Source organism: Thamnophis elegans, chromosome 11, assembly GCF_009769535.1.
Source record: "Thamnophis elegans isolate rThaEle1 chromosome 11, rThaEle1.pri, whole genome shotgun sequence".
NCBI lineage: Eukaryota > Metazoa > Chordata > Lepidosauria > Squamata > Colubridae > Thamnophis > Thamnophis elegans.
Window position 1 is genome coordinate 68,292,440 of NC_045551.1, and position 20,648 is coordinate 68,313,087.

A 20,648-nucleotide genomic window follows, 5' to 3' on the forward strand; every position below is an offset into this window, starting at 1 on the left:
TGGGTCAATTGTGCATGCGCGCACAGCATGTGGCGCCTGCGGGACTGACGAGCAGCTGGGTGTTGTGGGGGCAATGGAGTGTGAATGCGTGTGCAGGGTATGTCTGGTGTGTGCATGAACGGACCACGAGCAGCGTACCAGTAGCGAAGGTAAGAGCAACCCACCACTGTCCTCTTTTAATGGCCCCCTTAATCCCTTGCGGGGGTGGAGTCTGGGCAACTGAATGGAGATGAGTGTTTACTGGCCGGATGCCCTACCCTGTTGCCAGTACGGAGTTGTTTTTTCCCCAGCAGATACATTCTCATTGTGCCCAGAGAGAGAAATATCTGCCTCTACCTAGGATTGAACTCACGGCCTCCGATTGTAAGGCGAGAGCTCCACGCTTAGATAGCAAGCCGGGAGGCTGAGACAGGAGGCATACATAAGCAAGCCAAGAGAAGGAAACCTTACTCGAAAGCTACACAGGGGCGGTTGCGTCTCTGGGGAGGATGCAGGAAGCGCTGTGCATAAACACAAGTGTGTGTGTGCCCATTCATTTTCGACCGCCGCAATTCCTGCAGCTGGTTTGTGGCCTCCAGAAGGAGTGGTGCAACTCTCTCTAGGTTGAAAATCTTTACATTATAACAGCGCATGGATAGGATAGACTTTCTTCCGGTTTAGAAAAGGGATATTCATCAGGAAATCACAACAGATGTTATGATTTTATGCATATTTCCCGATCCGCTATACAGAGAGTCCTCGACTTACGCATACAATCGAGCCCAAAATTTCTGTTGCTAAGCGAGGGAGTTGTTAAGTGAATTTTGCTGCATGTTTCCACCTTTCTCGCCACGGTCGTTAAGTGAATCGCTGCAAGTTCCTAAATTAGTAACACGGTCATTATGGGAATCCGGCTTCCCTCATTGACTGGGCTCGTTAGAAGGTCGCGAAAGGGGAATCACATCACCCTGGGACTCTGCAATCGTCATAAGTACATGCCAGTTGCCAAGCTTTTGATCCCACAACCACAGGGGGGCTGCAACGGGAAGCGTGCAAAAGTCGTGCAAGTCCATTTTTTTTCTGGGCGGGGTGTAACTTCTAATGGTCACTAAAAGGACAGTTGTAAGTCGAGGACCCCCTGTGGCTATCCAGCCTCCGACTGCTGCAAAGGATTTGTCGAAAGGGGCAGCTTCCCAAGGAAGATTTGTTGACAGGAACTCCGCGAAGTCCGTTCTCGCGCACCTGTCCGGTTTTACTGGAAACTGGGATGGGAACGGGGGGCGGGGAGAGGAGGGGGCGGTCTCTCTTCCTCCTCTGCTCAGCCCCCGCCCCTCTGCCCCTTCCTTTTAATTTAAATTAATGGACCCTTTCATTCCAGCGAAGGCCACAAAAATTGTGGGCACAAGGAGTTCTTTGGACGAAAAGAAGTGGCAGCTTTCCAAAGTTTCAGCTGCTCGCAAGCAACTCAACGAATTCTGAAGGGAAGGTTTGTTTTGGGGGTTTCTCCCCCCCCATCCCTTTTCGCTTGCCATGAAACAAAGCACACAACTACACACTTTTCGGCCGCATTCGGTGGAGAATAAGAATAGGAAAAGAGGAAAATCCACACGAACGGCGCGTCTTTCGTTTTTCAAACGGCGAGAGTTGGGAAACGTAGAGCCATCCCTGTTTTTTGCACAGCTCGGGAGGCAGCTGGTGGGTTTTCTTTTTTTAAAAGCAGCATCTCATATCGGTTGGCCCCCCAAAAAAGGGTCATCAATAGGGGCAAGGCTCCGTTCACAAAGGTCTCGCTTAACGACAGAAATGTGGGGCTCAGCTGGGGTCGTAAGGAAGCCGAGAACTGCCTGCATCTTAAATGTTGCTGAAGTTCAGGAATTCGGGAAACCTGCTGAGGCTCGTTCCTGGAGTGACGTTTTTGGAAGAAGCCAACGAGAGGCTATCAAGAGGTAAATAAACACCAGGATTGGTGTTTATTTGGGTGGGTCGGTCTCTCTGTCCGCATGAAAGGCCATCTTCTTGCTAAGGCTTTTGAAGTCGAAGGTTTAGAACTTTCTGGTGTTGTCTGAGCTTCCGTGTTTTCTTCCAGGAGTTTCGTGACCCAACTAGGTAACGTCATCAGTGCTTAAAAGGGAGGGGATATGGAAGAGGAGGAGGAGGAAGGAGAAAAGGAAGTGGAGGGAGGACTGTGGGTTCCTTGGTGTTCTCTGAGCTTGCTTCATTAGACGTTTCACGACCCAACTGAGTAACTTCATCAATGCTAGAAGGGAGTTGGGTTTATAGGGAGGAGGAAGAAGTGGAGGAGGAAGAGTGTGGGTTCCTTGGTCCTCTCGGAGGAAGACAACGATGGGGTCCTTGCGGCTCTCTGAGCGTGCTTTGTTTTCTTCCAGACGTTTTATGACCCAGCTAGGTAACATCATCAGTGCTAGAAGGGAATGGGGTTTATAGGGAGGAGGAGGGAATGAGGAAGAGGACTGTGGAGTTCTTGGTGCTCTGAGTTTGCTTGTTTTCTTCCAGAAGTCTCATGACCCAACCCTTCTAGCACTGATGATGTTACCTAGTTGGGTTGTGAAACATCTGCAAGCAACCTCAGAGAGAACCAAGGACCCCACATTCCTCCTCCTCCCTGTAAACTCAACTCCCTTCTAGCACTGATGACGTTACCTAGTTGGGTCGTGAAACGTCTGGCAGAAAACAAGGAAGCTCAGAGAGCACCCAGGACTCCCTCTTGGCAACCCGAAGAGCTGAGGTGGCGCAGTGGGTAGAGTGCAGTACTGCAGGCCACTTCAGCTGACTGCTATCTGCAGTTCAGCGGTTCAAATCTCAACCGGCTCAAGGTTGACTCAACCTTCCATCCTTCCGAGGTGGGTGAAATGAGGACCCAGACTGTGGGGGCAATATGCTGACTCTGTAAACCGCTTAGACAGGGCTGAAAGCCCTATGAAGCGGCATATAAGTCTAACTGCTATTGCTATTGCTACTGCTAACCATGAGATGCAAATCTTCTCCTTGATTGGTCCTTTCTGGCCTTCCTGTGCCATCAGGAAGCATACTTGATTTATGTCCTTGATTTATAGGCTAAATGTCGCTCTCCATGCCTGCAATAACTTGTGTTTTGAGCAGTTGCATTGGCTGGGTCCATTTTTCCCCCTTCCGAGGGTCACGGCACGTTGGCATCCCAGCCTTGGTGCGCGGTGCAAGAGTGAGGCTGGAGGGGCAGCTTAGAAATGGCCCCCACCTCGCCTCTGAATGCAAAGACTTGTCAATCAGGAAGACGAGAAGGGAGTTTGGGAGAAATCCTGCCTTTTGCCAGAAAAAAAACACACATTTCTCAGACAAGATGCTTTCCCCAGCAACGGTCTTCTCCTTTGGACCATGACTCAGCCCCAAATTTATATCGTTGAGCGAGACGTTTCTTAAGGGAATTTTGTCCCGTTTTACAACCTTGCTTGCCACGGTCGTTAAGCAAATCGTTGTAGCTGTTAAGTTAGTAACACGCCTGTTAAGTGAATCCAGCTTCTCCACTGGACTTTGCTTGTCCGTTAAGTTGCAAAAGAAGATCACAAGACCCCGTGGGGGGAACGACACTACCACCGTCATAAATATGAGTCAGTCGCCAAAGCGTCTGAATTTTCATCACGCGGCCACAGGGAGGTTGCGACGCTCCTAAGTGTTGAAAACACCCGTCAGTCGCTTTTTCCAGCGCCGCTGTCAATTTGAAGGGTCATTAAACTGTTGCAAATAAACGGCTACCTGTAGTAGCTTCATCGGAATGTTTTTTAACTCAGAAGAGACGTCTCAACGCAGCTCCAAGTGAGCCAATTTACATCCGCAGCAAAATACGGTTTAGCCGCTGTGCAATCCAGACATTCCATTGCAACCTGTTGTTGGTCTGCTGGCAAGTTGTCAAGGAGAGGCAACTTCTCCTCCTCCTCCTCCTCCTCCTCCTCCTCCTCCTCCTCCTCCTCCGCCTTTCGTGGTGCCACAAAGGCTGCCACCTTTCTCTCGAGTGGAGAGGTTCGGCTTCCTAAGCAGCTTCTCCTCTGGAGGAGGAAGTTGGTTTTTCTTGAGGGTTTGCGCAAAAGAGACACGGAGGAGATCTCGGGCAGAGGTCAGGCGCCTGAGCATGTTGTTGACGAGTGGCAATTTTTTTTCCTAGCACAGGGAGGCTGGAGGAACACAAGCACGGCCTGTTGAAATAATACTTTAAAAAAAAAAAAAACTCACATTATGGCAATAGCACTTTGACTTATATTCTGCTTTACAGGGCTTCCCAGCCCTCTCCAAGCGGTTTATAGAGTCAGCCTCTTGCCCCCAACAATCTGGGTCCTCATTTTAGCCAACTTGGAAGGATGGAAGGCTGAGTCAATCTTCAGCTAGTCAGCATCGAACTCCTGACTGTGGGCTGACAGCATACAATACTGCATTCTAACCATGGAATGAATGAAGGAATGAAGGAAGGAAGGAAGGAAGGAGAAAAGGTAAAACAATAACACTTAGACTTATATTCTGCTTCACAGTGCTTTCCAGCCCTTTCTAAGCTGTTGACAGAATCAGCCTCTTGCCCCCAACAATCTGGGTCCTCATTTGACCCACCTTGAAAGTTGGAAAGCTGAATCAACCTTGAGCCAGGCAGAATTGAACTGCTAGCAGTGAGCTGAATTAGCCTGCAATATATTCTAACAAAGGAAGGAAGAAAGGAAGGAAGGAAGGAAGGAAGGAAGGAAGGAGAAAAGGAAGAGCTATAGCAATTGCACAGACTTATATACTCCTTCATAGTATTTTACAGCCCCTCTCGGAAGGATGGAAGGATGAGTCAACCTTGAGACGGTCAGGATCGAACTGCTGGCAATGGGCAGTGATTTAGCCTGCAATACTGCATTCTAACCACAGTGCCACCGTGGCAGAATAGAATGGAAAGGGATGGAAAAGGATGGGATGGGATAGAATGGAATGGAATAGAATAGGAAGCGACCTTGGAGATCTTCCAGTCCAACCCACTGCTTAAGCAGGAAAGACAGACAGACAAGGATAGCAATAGCAATAGCAGTTAGACTTATATACCACTTCATAGGGCTTTCAGCCCTCTCTAAGCGGTTTACAGAGTCAGCATATATTGCCCCCAGTCTGGGTCCTCATTTTACCCACCTCGGCAGGATGGAAGGCTGAGTCAACCCTGAGCTGGTGAGATTTGAACCACTGAACTGCAGATAACAGTCAGCTGAAGAGGCCTGCAGTACTGCACCCTAACCACTGCGCCACCTCGGCTCTTAGCAATAGCTACTTGGACTTATATACCGCTTCACAGTGCTTTTACAGCCCCCTCTAAGCGGTTTACAGAGTTGGCATCTTGACCCCGAAAATCTGGATCCTCATTTGACCCACCTCAGAAGGATGGAAGGCTGAGTCAACCTTGAGCCTGGTGAGAATCGAACTGTTGGCAGTGGGCAGAGTCAGCCTGCAATGCTTCATCCTAACCACTGTGCCACCACACCCCTTTATGTACAGGGAGTCCTCAACGTATGTCCACAATGGAGCTCCAAATTTCCGCTGCTAAGCGAGGCAGTCATTAAGTGAATTGTGCCCCATTTTACGACCTTTCTCATCGTAGTTGTTAAGCGAAATCCCCCTAGCTGTTAAATTAGTAGTAACAGGATTGTTCAGTGAGTCTGACTTCACTTAACAACTGAAGTGACTTGCTTAACAAATGCAGCCATAAAGGTTGTAAACCTTTAAATGCGGCAAACTTCACTGAACAAATGTCCCACTTAGCGACAGAAATATTGGGTTCCATTGTGGTCATAAATTGAAGACCACCTGTACCAATTCAAAAGAAGGATAAAAAAGAATAAGGCATGAAAAATGCTTAACGTTGTTTTCTTTGATAGATATGGAGCACAAAACGTAGGGATACTATATAGAAATATTTAATTTATTCATAGAAATCTTTAAATTTATTCATAGAAATCTTTAATTGATCCCAAAGCTCTGACTGGGTTTTTAAACCATCCTCTTTATTGGAGAATACCATAATTTAGGCCGTCTTAATTCAAGTACAATATGTACTTCACCTTAAAATATATTTACTCAGTATAAAGATTAGGCCATTAGTGCTTCGACTCTCATTAGCAGCTCATTTGGATTATTCTGAATTAATCGTCCACGTTGAGCTGTCAGTCCAGTCAACAAAAATTCCTTTTACTAGGAACTGGAGAGCATGGTGGAGGTGAAAATTTGCTGCAAAATTTGGGGGATTTCCTTGGTATCCATGGCGATAAAAGACCGACCAGCCGGTAGCGTCCTTTGCAACCTAAAGATCGGAAGAGGAGAAAGATAAAATTTACTGCTGTGGAGTTTCATCGCGTTTAATTAAACCAAGAGTTTTTCAGTAAAAATTAATTGCTCAAGAAATTTTTAAAAAAACCCGAACGCTTATAACAGGAGCATCGTCATTTGGAACACAACACACCAGATATCACAGTTGTCAAAAACTGTGGAACGTACAATGTATTGATATCACGGTACCGGGAGATGCCAGAGTTGAAGAAAAAGAACTGGGGGGGAAAAAAATCACGAAATATCGCGACCTGGCCATCGAAACTACCCGATTATGGATGAAGCATGTAAGAGTGATACCCATTGTCATCGGAGCACTTGGCACCATGTCCAAGAATTTTACAAGATACGGTTCCACCACAAATGCGCGAACAACAAAAGCGCGCCTGACTAAACCGCGCTGACAAAACCGCACGACGAATGAGCGACGAATGAGCCCTGAAGCGCGCCAACAAAAGCGCGCCGACAGAAGCGCGCTGTAACCTAACCCTAAACCTAACCCTAAACCTAACCCTAAATCTAACCCTAACCCTAACCCTAACTTAAATTGCGCTTCTGTCGGCACGCTGTTGTCGGCGCGCTGTTGTCGGCGCGCTTTTGACATCGCGGTTTTAGCACCGCGGTTTTGTCGGCGCGCTTATGACGTTCGCACTATTGTCGGGTCACGACAAGATACATCCACAAATTGCAGCTTCCTGCCATAACACCAGTGGAGCTGCAAAAAAACTGTGCTACTTGGAACATCTTATATTTTAAGAAGGTCCTTGGTTGATACCTAGGACGCCGGCAGCAAACCGTATCAACCATTAGCACCAGTCACTGGTATTTGTAATGCATTTCTGAATGTTCAGTTGGATGAGTTTCATGTTTAATGAATAAAAGATAATAATAATAGTTATTATTATTTATAAAAATAATATTTGTGATATATTTTTAAATATGAGTTTCATGTTTAATGAATAAAAGTTAATAAGAGCAACAACAACAACAACAATATTAGTAATAAAAAACAACTTTTGAATCGTAACATGAAGAGGTCAGAAGGCTGAATTGAGAACAAGCCTTGGGGTAAAATGTTTTCTAGAGATTTGTGTTCCTCTCGCAAGTCGTGAGTAGCACTGAAACCACAATTCCCAACAATTCCCTTTAATGCAAATGCATCTATTAAGAAATGGAGTGTGTTATGTTTTGTGCGAAGTGGTTAGAACTAAAGGATGAGAAATGATTTTAAGATCTTTTTGCTGGTTTGCAAAATGACATCAGCCGTTCTCGGGCGTGGGAGCGGGGTTGTGGTTTTTTTTGTGTGTGTGTTTTTTTTTTTGAGGGTAGTAGAGAATATGTTCCAATTACTTTCTTTACTCTTAACCACTCCTGAGCTCAGCAGGCTTTCGTGGGTTCACAAATTTGAGCTTGGCTCCGGTTAGTTAATCATTATTTGAAACTGAACCGGACACTTCCTTACATCATCTGGATTTTCTTATGATTCATGCTCAAAGAAGCAACTTTGTCTTCAAAGCAGTGCTACAATTATTTTTTGCTGGGATCATTATCCTTTTTTCTAAACGAGCATCCAAAAACGCTTCTCTCCTCCTCCTTAGAATCGGAGGGCTGGAAGGGACCTTGGAGGTCTTCCAGTCCACCCCCCCTGCTCAAGCATGAGACTCTACACCCATGATAGTGAAGCCGTTGCCCCAGCTCAACTCCGCCACGCGTGTGCGAGCGCCTCCCACGGCCAGCTGGTTTTGGAGTCTGTGCTGTGCATGCACAGGGGGCGGGCTGTATGTGGGAGTTGCGCAGGGGGAGGGAGAGCATGGGAGGGTCACGTGCGCATGAGCGGAGATCGTGTGCTCATGCGCAAGAAGCGGGATGCATGCAGGGGAGGGGATAGTGCGTGCATGCACAGGAGTGGGGCGCCACAGGGGGTCATGCACGCATTGGATTATGGGGATACGCATGCTTTTGGTAGACGGTGATGAAAAGCTTAACCATAGCAATAGCAATAGCAGTTAGACTTATATACCGCTTCATAGGGCTTTCAGCCCTCTCTAAGCGGTTTACAGAGTCAGCATATCGCCCCCACAGTCCGGGTCCCCATTTCACCCACCTCGGAAGGATGGAAGGCTGAGTCAACCTTGAGCCGGTGAGATTTGAACCGCTGAACTGCAGATAACAGTCAGCTGAAGTGGCCTGCAGTACTGCACCCTAACCACTGCGCCACCTTGGCTCTTAACTAGTCTGAACTAATAGTTTCCTGCAAACTCCACTCCCCTTTCGCTCCTCTTTTATTTCCTCTGGGAGGGGCCATTCACCGTTCACCTGTCGGCTTTACTCCCGAGTCGACCCTTGTTCCTTAGCTGTTCCTTTAATCTGGCAACTCTGTGCATGTGCACACTGGGAACAGGCTCCAGCTGTTCTTCTGCCTCACTGATGTCTGACTCCGAAGGCAGCTGGTAACTGTCAGATGGCCCTGGCCCCCTCTCTGTCTCCGACACAGAGCCTTCCCCAGACCCCAGGACTGATCCCATGTTCCTCCCCAACCTCCTCACTGTCCGAATCTGCTGCCAGATCCGCTGGCGAGCCACAAGATTGGCTCTCGGGAATGGGATCTGTGAAGATTTGCCTCAAAATCCCACCAACCACCTGTAGATTCCTCCCGAGCTTTGGGGGGTCTTGCACTTACCTGTCGGCTTGGTCCCCCAAGGACCCGATGAATATGGCGAAAGCGTTGACCTTGGGGTCGATCGTCAAGGCCTGCGCAAATCTTGCGGGGGGGATGCCGTACCGCTCCAGGTTGGCGTCGCTTAAGACGATGACGAAATATTCATCGGCGTCGTCTTTGGCGATCTCCCGAACGGCGTGCTCGGTCCCTTCCAGGGTGTGGTCTCCGCTCATGCAGAACTGAGCATGGGCGTGCATAACCTGGCGAGACGTAAATGAGAATCCCCCCCAAAGAAGATAGTAATAATTCTGGTTGTATAAACAGAGGCACAGAATTAAAAGCCACATGAAGTATCAGTGGCCGAGTAAGGGCCACACCTGGAATACTGCAACCAATTTTGGTCACCGTACTGCAAAGAAGGTGTTGAGACTTTGGAAAAAGTTCAGGGAAGAGCAACTAAGATGATCAAAGGCCTGGAGGCTAAAACATATGAGGAACTGGGTATGTCTAGTTTGATGAAAAGAAGGACCAGGGGAGACATGATAGCAGTGTCCCAATATCTCAGGGGCTGCCCCAAAGAAGAGGGAGTCAAGCTATTTTCCAAGGCACCTCAGGGTAGAACAAGAAGCAGTGGGTGGAAACTATAGCAATAGCAATAGCAGTTAGACTTATATAGCGCTTCATAGGGCTTCCAGCCCTCTCTATGCGGTTTACAGAGTCATCATATCGCCCCCACAGTCTGGGTCCTCATTTCACCCACCTCGGAAGGATAGAAGGCTGAGTCAACCCTGAGCCGGTGAGATTTGAACCGCCGAACTCCAGATAGCAGTCAGCTGAAGTGGCCTGCAGTGCTGCACTCTAACCACTGCGCCACCTCGGCTCTAATCAAGGACAGAAGCAACCTAGAGTTAAGTTCCTGACGGTGAGGTCCGTGGACCTCAGAGGAACAGCTTGCCACAAGAAATTGTGGTCGCTCCATCTCTGGAGGTTTTTAAGAAGAGACTAGACAGTGGTATAAGATTCTCCTGCTTGAACAGGGGGCTGGACTGGAAGACCTCAAAGACCCCTTCCAGCTCTCTTCCCTTCTCCTTTCCCATCCTCTCCTCCCTTCCACTTCATTCCACTCCATTCTTCATTTCAATATTCTATGCTATTCTATTCTCATTCCATTCTTATTTAATTCCATTCTTATTCCATTCTTCCCCTTCTCCTGTTCTGTTCTATTCCATTCTCATTCCATTCCATTCTATTTGCAAAGGGATACCCCTGTGATCGGACACCCTTCAAATCCAAGCCGGTGGTTAATGTGCAAGGGAGGCTGTCCCCGTCTTACAACTGTTCACATTTAGTGACCGTTGGAAGTTGCACTGACCCTGGAGAAAGGTCTCCTTTTGCGACGGAAGGTCTCCTTTTTGCGAACTTTCGACGAGCAAAGCCAATGGGGGAAGCCAGATTCACTCAACGCCCGGGGGTTACTAACTTAAGAACTGCAGCGATTCACTTAACAACCGTGGCAACGTAAAATGGAGCAAGATTCACTTAAACAAATGTCTCACTTAGCAACATAAACTTGGGGCTCCACTGCGGCCGTAAGACGGGGGACTCCCTGTACCCAGCAGAGATAAAATTCTCCCCTCCTCAGAGATCGTTGCCCAAACTGTGTGACAATCTGCTCAGGATTTTAAGGCATGTTCATATTTATTTATGCTCGCGACGGAGCTTAATCCAAGTATTAAGGTGACATTAGCTGCTCAAGGCTGCTCTGCGGGGAATTAGGTCAAGGTAGGAAGCCGAGAAGGAAAGCAGGATCGACAGTCGCCTGATGGGGACATGGCTATTTTGGCCTAATTGACTTGCGCAGATAAGAACCACACAATCTGAGCCCAAAGGGGATTTTCCTGAAAGGGCAAAGGGGGGCATTTTCTCCTTTGAAAACCTTTCACTTCTCAGCCAAGAAGCTTCTTCAGGACTACTTCAGCTCCTTGGATGGGAAGCAAAAGGTTTTCAAAGGAAAAATCAAGAGTCGTCTTTTGAAAAAAAGAACAGAACAGAAGGATAGAGTAGAATAGAGGATAAATTGGAATAGAATAGAGTAAGAAATAATCGAATGGAATAGAATAGAAAAGAATAACAATTAATGCAGAGGAATGGAATATAATAAAATTAGAAAGAATGGAATGGAATGGAATAGAATAGAAAATAAAACAGAATAAAATAGAATAGAAATTGGAATAGAATAGAAATTGGAATAGAATAGAATAGAAATTGAAATAGAATGGAACAGAAATTGGAATAGAATAGAATAGAAATTGGAATAGAATGGAATAGAAATTGAAATAGAATGGAACAGAAATTGGAATAGAATAGAATAGAAATTGGAATAGAATGGAATAGAAATTGGAATAGAATAGAAATTGAAATAGCATAGAAATTGGAATAGAATAGAAAAGAAATTGAAATAGAACAGAATAGAAATTGGAATTGAATAGAAATTGGAGTAGAATAGAATAGAAATTGGAATAGAATGGAATAGAAATTGGAATAGAATGGAATAGAAATTGAAATAGAATGGAACAGAAATTGGAATAGAATAGAATAGAAATTGGAATAGAATGGAATAGAAATTGGAATAGAATAGAAATTGGAATAGAATAGAAATTGGAATAGAATAAAAATTGGAATAGAATAGAATAGAAATTGGAATAGAATAGAAATTGAAATAGCATAGAAATTGGAATAGAATAGAAAAGAAATTGAAATAGAACAGAATAGAAATTGGAATAGAATAGAAATTGGAGTAGAATAGAATAGAAATTGGAATAGAATGGAATAGAAATTGGAATAGAATAGAAATTGGAGTAGAATAGAATAGAAATTGGAATAGAATAGAAATTGGAATAGAATAGAATGTAGAATAGAATAAATAGAATAGAACAACAGAGTTTGAAGGTCTTCTAGTCCAGCCCCCTGCTTAGGCAGGAAACCCTATACCATGGGCCTATACCATTTCTGACAAATAGTTGTCTACTCTCTTCTTAAAAGCCCCCAGTATTGGAGCACCCATAACTTCTGGAGGCAAGTTGTTCCACTGATTAATTGTTTTGTCAGGAAATTTCTCCTCAGTTCTAAGTTGCTTCTCTCCTTGATTAGTTTCCACCCATTGCTTCTTGTTCTACCCTCAGGTGCTTTTGAGAATAGTTTGACTCCCTCTTCTTTGGGGCAACCCCTGAGATATTGGAAGGCTGCTATCATGTCTCCCCTGGTCCTTCTTTTCATCAAACTAGACATACCCAGTTCCTGCAACGGTTCTTCTCCCTCCTGGAATACGAACAATTGGGAATCTGTTGCACTAGACTTCAAACATTTCATGAAATTAAAAACGTTACCTTCAGAATCTCTAGCCTTTGCTTATTGTCCTTTGGCACTTTGTCGTTGGGAACCAGGGCAATGTTGAATCCGTCTCCCGAGTGGCCGAGGATGTTGTACTGCATGGAAAAAGATTTGAGCAAAGATGTGGAACCGACACCTTCAAGCCATGAAACCCACCGTTGTAATGAAAAGATCCAAAGTTAAAACTTTTGCAGCCCGGTTTTCGCTCTCTGTTTCCCAACACCCTTGATTCTCCTGATGGGAAATCTCTTTGCTAATATGCCGAATTACATTCGGGTCAATTCTCCACTTACAACTGTTCATTTAGTGACCGAGGTTACAATGGCACCGGGGAAAAAATTGTTGTGGCCCACCAGCGGATCTGGGAGCAGATTTGGACAGTGAGGAGGTTGGGGAGGAAGATGGGCCAGTCCTGGAGTCTGGGGAAGGCTCTGATGAGGGCTCTGCGTCGGAGGCAGAGAGGGGGCCAGGGCCGTATGACAGTTATCAGCTGCCTTCAGAGTCGGACATCAGTGGGGCCGACGAACAGCTGGAGCCTGTTCCCAGTATGCTCATGTGCACAACTGCCAGGAGAAGGGAGCAGCTAAGGAACAAGGGTCGACTCGGGAGTAAAGCCACAGGTGGACAGTGAATGGCCCCTCCCAGAGGGAATATAGAGGAGCAAAAGGGGAGGGGAGTTTGCAGAAGACAATTAGTTCCATTCATTCGGGTGAAGATCTGTTCCTGACTCCTTGCCAAGGAATTGCTGCTACAGCTTGGAGTTTTGAAGATATCGGCCTGGCAGCTCTCCAAGCCTGATCAAGGTCTGTAGTTGTGAAATCTCTTGAAAGACTGTTGGCCAGGACTTTGCTTGAGAGGAATTCCCTTTCACCTAAATAAAAGAGGTTTTATCTGGACGAGGAGTTGGCTTCGTGTTTTTGATCAGCCTAAGTCAGAACAAAAGTGACTTTAAGACCGTTTTCACCCTTACGACCGTAGCTGCATTCCCTCGGGTCTCGTGATCAAAATTCAGAGTCTTAGCAATTGGCTCATACTTATGACAGTTGCAGAGTCCCGTATATGTATGTGTGTGTGTGTGTGTGTGTGTGTGCCATGCGATCCCCCTTTTGTGACCTTCTGAACAAGCGAAGTCAACAGGGAAGCCAGATTCACTTAACGACCGAGTTGCTTATTTAACGACTTCCTAAGAGATTCGCTTAACAAATGTGGCAAGATAAGTCGTAAAGTGGGGCGAAACGCAGAGAGCAACGGTCTCGCTTAGCAGCGGAAATGTTGGGCTCGCTCGATTGTTGTCGTAAGTCAAGGACCACCTATATTCAAATTTAATACTTAAAGACACTAGTCTGCTCATCAAATACTGGATCAATTTTGAGAATTTGTGAGATTTGGGACGAAGGAGGCCAACTCTTTTCTCCTAAGCCACATACGGACCCACGATTGGTTCGGAGCTGTTTCCCTCTGGGAGTCACCTTAAATTTCTCCTCGTAGTTCTCAAAGGCTTCCATAACCATGCAGACGGCTTCCATGGATCGCTCCAGCCGTCGGTCGACGCCGTTGAAGCGGTACATGCTGCCGGAGACATCTACCACCAGAGAAAGCCGCTTACATTTCTGCTGTGGACTTCCCAGCTTTAGAGGAATAGAGGAAATAGATGACAGATTAACTCAGACATCAGGTGAGGCAGAAGAACAGGTGGAGCCTGTTCCCAGTGTGCGCATGCGCAGAGCTGCCAGACGAAAGGAACAGCTAAAGGACAGGGGTCGACTTGGGAGTAAAGCCACAGATGGGACGGTGAATGGCCCCTCCCAGAGGAAATAAAAGAGGAGCGAATGGGGAGTGGAGTTTGCAGGAGACCATTACTTCGCTTAGTGACTCTCTGAGGCGCCTGGCCAGGTTCTGAAGATATCGGCCTGGCAGCTCTCCAAGCCAGAGAAGGTCTGTGACTGTAAATCCTCCCTTGAAAGACTTGGCTGGATGTGAAGGAGCAGAATTCACAGTCAATTAATAAAAGGGGTTTTTGTCGGAGTTTGCTTCATGTTCTCGGGAAGCCTTGGCCAGAACACCAGGGGAGACTTGAGAAGAGGCTAATTTCCTCTGGGATGTGACTTTCTTCAGTGAAATTACACACAAAAACTAGAAAAATAATTGGCTGACAAGCTTGTTTATAACATCTAACTTACCTGTGGGTCAAGTTCTCCACGCCGCTTGTAGATGGATTTTTCCCCGGTCAGACTATCGATGATCTTGGCATCATCCAATTCTCCAACTGCTTGATGTCTTAACCACTGCCTTTCTTTCCCTTTGGCCTACAGAAGAATAAAATATAACAATCAGCTTTCTTTAAGCCTACATTCTACTTATTTATTCTTTTTGTGGTGTATTTTCATTTTGAACTCGTCTTCCAACTTCTACAATCAGCCTTGGCCCCATTTCTCAAAACGAACGCATGAACAGACAAGTCTGTCTATCAAAGGAAGGACAATATTTGTCTACGTTGATGAAATGCATTCTTTTCCAGTCTCCAGATCTTGCCTGGGAACCTCGAACCCAAAGGCTTATTTTTGACAACCGGTGTAATTCCAGCACGCTGACAAACGGGGTTTAACGAATCAACAAATCCCACTTGAACAAACAAACAGACTTAAGCGAAGCAAATTCACAAGGAGGGACAGATATGGAACGGGAGCATGGAACAATCCATGTAACGCCCACAGGTTTGAGCCTTCAAACCCCTGGTGATTTCTGGCTGAAAGACAGATTGAAGGGAACCAAATAATTATAGGAGGCAAAGGCATTTCAAGGTTCACCCAAAAGGACATTGAATTGCCCTCCATTATGATAATGGTGAAAAAGAAATGGGAATTACTATTCAGTCTTTCAAACTCTCTCTCTCTCTCTCTCTCTCTCTGTATCTATAGCTATACATATCTGTGTATGTATATATGTATGTATGTGACCATGTATTCATATATACACACACACCTATACCTGTCTAGTTGTTTATTATCTCTCTCATGTCTATCTAGCATATCTATCATCTATCTATCTATCTATCTATCTATCTATCTATCTATCTATCTATCTATCTATCTATCTATCTATCTATCTATCTATCTATCTATCTATCTATCTAATCTATCTATCCCCCCTCTCTGTATCTCATCTATCTATCTATCTATCTATCTATCTATCTATCTATCTATCTATCTATCTATCTATCTATCTATCTATCTTATCATCAACCAAACTATCATCTATAATCTATCATCAATCTATCTATCAAGTACGTATGTATGTATATCATCTATTTGTCTGTCTGTCTATCTACCTACCTATCTAATCTATCATCATCTCTATCCCCCCTTTCTGTATCTCATCTATCTATCTATCTATCTATCTATCTATCTATCTATCTATCTATCTATCTATCTATCTATCTATCTATCTATCTCTATCCATCCATCTATCTAATTTATCATCAACCAATCTATCATCTATCAATTATCATGTACGTATGTACTGTATGTATATCATATATTTGTCTGTCTGTCTGTCTGTCTGTCTATCTATCTATCTATCATCATCTATCCCTCCTCTCTGTAGCTCATCTATCTATCTATCTATCTATCTATCTATCTATCTATCTATCTATCTATCTATCTAATCTATCATCATCTATCCCTCCTCTCTGTAGCTCATCTATCTATCTATCTATCTATCTATCTATCTATCTATCTATCTATCTATCTAATCTATCATCATCTATCCCTCCTCTCTGTAGCTCATCTATCTATCTATCTATCTATCTATCTATCTATCTATCTATCTAATCTATCATCATCTATCCCTCCTCTCTGTATCTCATCTGTCTATCTATCTATCTATCTATCTATCTATCTATCTATCTATCTATCTATCTATCATCTAATCTATCATCATCTATCCCTCCTCTCTGTATCTCATCTGTCTATCTATCTATCTATCTATCTATCATCTATCTATCAATCATATCTCTATCTCATCTATCTATCTTCTATCTACCTACCTATTTATCTATCTATCTCATTTTATATATAAATCACATTTTGCCATCTAACAAATCAGCGCTGCAATTAAATAGTAAACCTTTGGATCTTCATTTGCAGGAAATATTGGTGTTGAAAACCAAAACTAAAGGTATACCCTAGGGAAGTACACTTCTTTCCATGTGCTACTAAGGTGATGAATGAAGTTCTCTTCACAAGGAACGCAAAAATCCAGTGAGCTCCTGCTTCAGGGGTATCTACAGGTGGTTTTGCACATAAAAAAAGATGTGGTGCTAATATTGAGGTTTTTTAACGCTCTCCCATGGACCTCTCCTTCTGTTTACTTGTGGGCGTATAATGGTCAGTCATTAAGTCATGTCCGACTCTTCCTGACCCCCATGGACCACAGCAGGTCAGGTCCTCCTATCCTCAACTATCTCTTGGAGTTTGCCCATTGCGTTGGATGTGTTGATGACACCATCTAATGATCTCCTCCTCTGCTGTTGTCTTCTTTCATCTGTCTCAACCTCAGGGCCTTCTCCAAGGAGTCCCCTCTCCTCAGTTGGTGGCCAGTGGAAGACAGGTCTCTTGTCCTCCATTGTCTCCTGGAGTTTGCTAATTGCGTTGATGACACTATCTAACCATCTCGTCCTCTGCCATCCCCTTAATCTTTGGCCTTCCATCTTTCCCAACATTAGGGTCTTCCCCAAGGAGTCCTCTTTTCTCTTGTCTGCCATTGTCTCCTATAGTTTGCCCACAATGAATCTATCGGAAAGCCAGCAGGACACGGCGTCCATGTTTCGTTCTTCTCTATGGTTTTAGAATAACAGAGTTGGAAGGGACCTTGGAGGTCTTCTAGTCCAACCCCCTGCCTAGGCCGGAAACCCTATACCATTTCAGACAAATAGTTATCCAACATTTTCTTAAGGACTTCCAGTGTTGGGGAATTCACAACTTCTGGAGGCAAGCTGTTCCACTGATGAATTGTTCTAACTGTCAGGAAATTTCTCCTCCATTCTAAGTTGCTTCTCTCCTTGATTAGTTTCCACCCATTGCTTCTTGTCCTGCTCTCAGGTGCTTTGGGGAATAGCTTGACTCCCTCTTCTTTGTGGCAACCCCTGAGATATTGGAACACTGATATCATGTCTCCCCTAGTCCTTCTTTTCATTAAACTAGACAGACCCAGTTCCTGCAACCGTTCTTCCTATGTTTTAGCCTCCAGTCCCCTAATCCTCTTTGTTGCTCTTCTCTGCACTCTTTCTAGAGTCTCCACATCTTTTTTTTTACATCGTGGAGACCAAAACTGAATGCCGTATTCCAAGTGTGGCCTCACCAAGGCCTTATAAAGTGGTATTAACCCTTCATGTGATCTTGATTCTCTCCCTCTGTTGATGCAGCCTAGAACTGTGATGGCTTTTTTGGCAGCTGCTGCACACGGCTGGCTCCTATTTAAGTGGTTCTCCACTAGGACTCCAAGATCCCTCTCACAGTTACTACTATTGAGCCAGGTACCACCTATACTGTACCTGTGCGTTTCGTTTTTCTTGCCTAAATGTAGAAACTTTACTTTTTTTCTCCGAAGACCCTTGAAAACCTGGGAACGTCTGCGAGACGCAGCAACACAGCAGATACAACACTGTCTCCGGATGGATAGGAAAGAGCTAGGGATCCCTCACTCTCCTTCCCCCAGCCCAGACATCAAATAAACAATGGTTTAGGTCAAAAGCTAGCCTCTTCCTTGTCTTTGAGTTCCAGGCTGCACACTTCCTAGGAAGACAATGCAACCTCAGGAAGCCATTTCCCCCTTGAACTCTCAACAACCCTTTGTTAGTCCAGAGGAAGGACGGATGTACGTCCTTTGCTGATAAGGCTGTGAAGGTTGGTGATGGGCTCCGAACAGACAAAGCTCCGGATGTAGCAGACCCGTCTGGCCAACGGTCAAGTTCAATGAAGTGTCCCGTTTGAGGGCTGGCTAGTTTAAGGGAGAGAAAGGTTAAGGGGTGAGACAATAGCAGCCTTCCGATAATGGAGGGGCTGCCAGCAAGAAGAGGGGAGGAGGCTCTACTGTGCAGGTGAGAGGAAGGGGTTGTGAAAATTAAGGACTCCGGGTGTTTTACTCGGAGAGTAAAGTGGAGCAGGTGAGCAAGTTCCTGGAATTGAGAAAAAAGATGCTGAGACTCTAGAACAGTGTTTCTCAACCTTGGCAACTTGAAGATGTCCGGACTTCAACTCCCAGAATTCCCCAGCCAGCATTCGCTGGCTGGGGGATTCTGGGAGTTGAAGTCCGGACATCTTCAAGTTGCCAAGGTTGAGAAACACTGCTCTAGAAAGAGTGCAGAGAAGAGCAACAAAGAGGATTAGGGGACCGGAGGCTGAAACATATGAAGAACGGTTGCAGGAACTGGGTGTGTCTAGTTCAATGACAAGAAGGACCAAGCGTGTATGCTTAGCCTATCCTAGTTTTAAAGAAAAAGTAGTAATAATAATAGTAATGAGAATTATTTTTTTTAAAAAGAAAAAACAGTATACATGTGGGGTCAAATTACATTATACAAAATGATTTCTTAAAGCTCCGTTAAGGGAAGTTGACTATGCAAAGGCTGGAGGAAAGGAGAAAAGGAAAAGCAGGGATTCATTACCAAAATGATTACCTGTAAGTTATCCAGAATAATCCGGAGGGACTGAACCTGTCTCCGAACAGCTCCAGAAAATCGTTCGTATGTCGACGCATCGTATTCGCTCATCTGGATTTCTTTTAATCTGAAGCAAAACAATGTGGAACTGAATCAAAACTGGTCCTTTTTTTATAGAACTATCTAAAGCGTGACAATTTCTTGAATAGAATAGAGTAGAATAGAGAATAGAATAGAACAGAATGTATTGAAATGAAGAATAGAATAGAGAATAGAATAGATTAGGAGAATAGAATAAGGAATAGAATAGAATAAGGAATAGAATAAGGAGTAGAATAGAACAGAATAGAATTCTTTATTGACCAAGTGTGATTGGACACACAAGGAATTTGTCTTTGGTGCAGATGCTCTCAGGGGACATAAAAGAAAAGATACATTCATCCAAAATCATAAGACACAACACTTAGTGATAGTCGAGGTTACTAATAAGCAATCGAATTATACTAGAAAACAAATAAAAGAATATAAATTTTAAAGACACAAGCAACATGGTTATAGTCCTAAGTGATAGGTACTAGGAAGGAAGAGAAGACTAATAGTAATACAGTCTTAGTAAGCATCATAGGAGCATAGATTAGATTAGATAGATAGATGATAGAAAAATAGTAGATATTAGATAGATAGATGATAGATAGATAGATAGATAGATAGATAGATAGATAGATAGATAGATAGATAGATAGATAGATAGATTATAGGTAGGTAGGTAGAGAGGGGGGAGAGATGGAAGACAGATAGATGAGAGATGACGTAGATAGATAGACAGACAGACATAAAGAAGGAAGGAAGGAAGGAAGGAAGGAAGGAAGGAAGGAAGGAAGGAAGGAAAAGAAAGGGAGAAAGCCACTGGAGGATGTGATCAGCATCTGCACTAAACGAAGGGGATATAAGCAAACACTAAATGCAGAACCACAGATGCTCACCTCTGCTTAAAAGCCTTTTCGCCCATCTCTCTGGCGGCTCTCTTCACCTCTTCAGGGACGGCGTCTTTCTCAGCTTGAGATATCTGGTATACCTGGTGACCGGCATCCAATCTATAGGGACCTCCTTTGCCCCCCAAGCCTGCGGTGTCTCTCCCACCTGCAAAAGGATTCCAAAGAACACTTCTGTAAACAATTCCGGGGCTGCGGAATTCTGAATAACGGCTAGGGGGCAGCAAAGGGTGAACGTTTTCAGTATCTCTTGGTTGCCATCTAGTGGTCGTTTGGATTTGGGCAGCTCAGGTCTGAGAGCCTTAACGTTTTCATAGCAAGGAAATATTATTGCAGACTTTATTCTCAAGAGTCTTCACAATACTCAATTGTACCGAGAGAAGACAATATTTGCAGCTCAGGGTTGAATTGTGAGGTCCTCGATTGCCCAAGGTATTAATTATAGCAATAGCAATAGCAGTTAGACTTATATACCGCTTCATAGGGCTTTCAGCCCTCTCTAAGCGGTTTACAGAGTCAGCATATCGCCCCCACAGTCTGGGTCCTCATTTCACCCACCTTGGAAGGACGGAAGGCTGAGTCAACCCTGAGGCGGTGAGATTAGAACTGCCGAACTGCAGATAACAGTCAGCTGAAG

General features: G+C 44.7%; 1 protein-coding gene across 2 annotated transcripts in view; it reads right to left on the reverse strand.

The window, feature by feature from the left end:
- Positions 1-5,969: 5,969 nt before the first annotated feature.
- VWA8 (von Willebrand factor A domain containing 8) overlaps positions 5,970-20,648 on the reverse strand; it is a 95,762-nt gene continuing 81,083 nt past the window's right edge. For both annotated transcript variants that reach the window (XM_032226380.1, XM_032226379.1), the window contains exons 39-45: positions 20,003-20,159; positions 19,038-19,146; positions 14,542-14,667; positions 13,831-13,989; positions 12,358-12,456; positions 8,993-9,231; positions 5,970-6,286 (exon numbers count right to left, since the gene is read on the reverse strand). In XM_032226380.1, the coding sequence (XP_032082271.1) occupies positions 6,178-6,286; positions 8,993-9,231; positions 12,358-12,456; positions 13,831-13,989; positions 14,542-14,667; positions 19,038-19,146; positions 20,003-20,159 (998 nt within the window). In that variant the 3' untranslated portion in view covers positions 5,970-6,177. The remainder of the gene's footprint in view (positions 6,287-8,992; positions 9,232-12,357; positions 12,457-13,830; positions 13,990-14,541; positions 14,668-19,037; positions 19,147-20,002; positions 20,160-20,648) is intronic.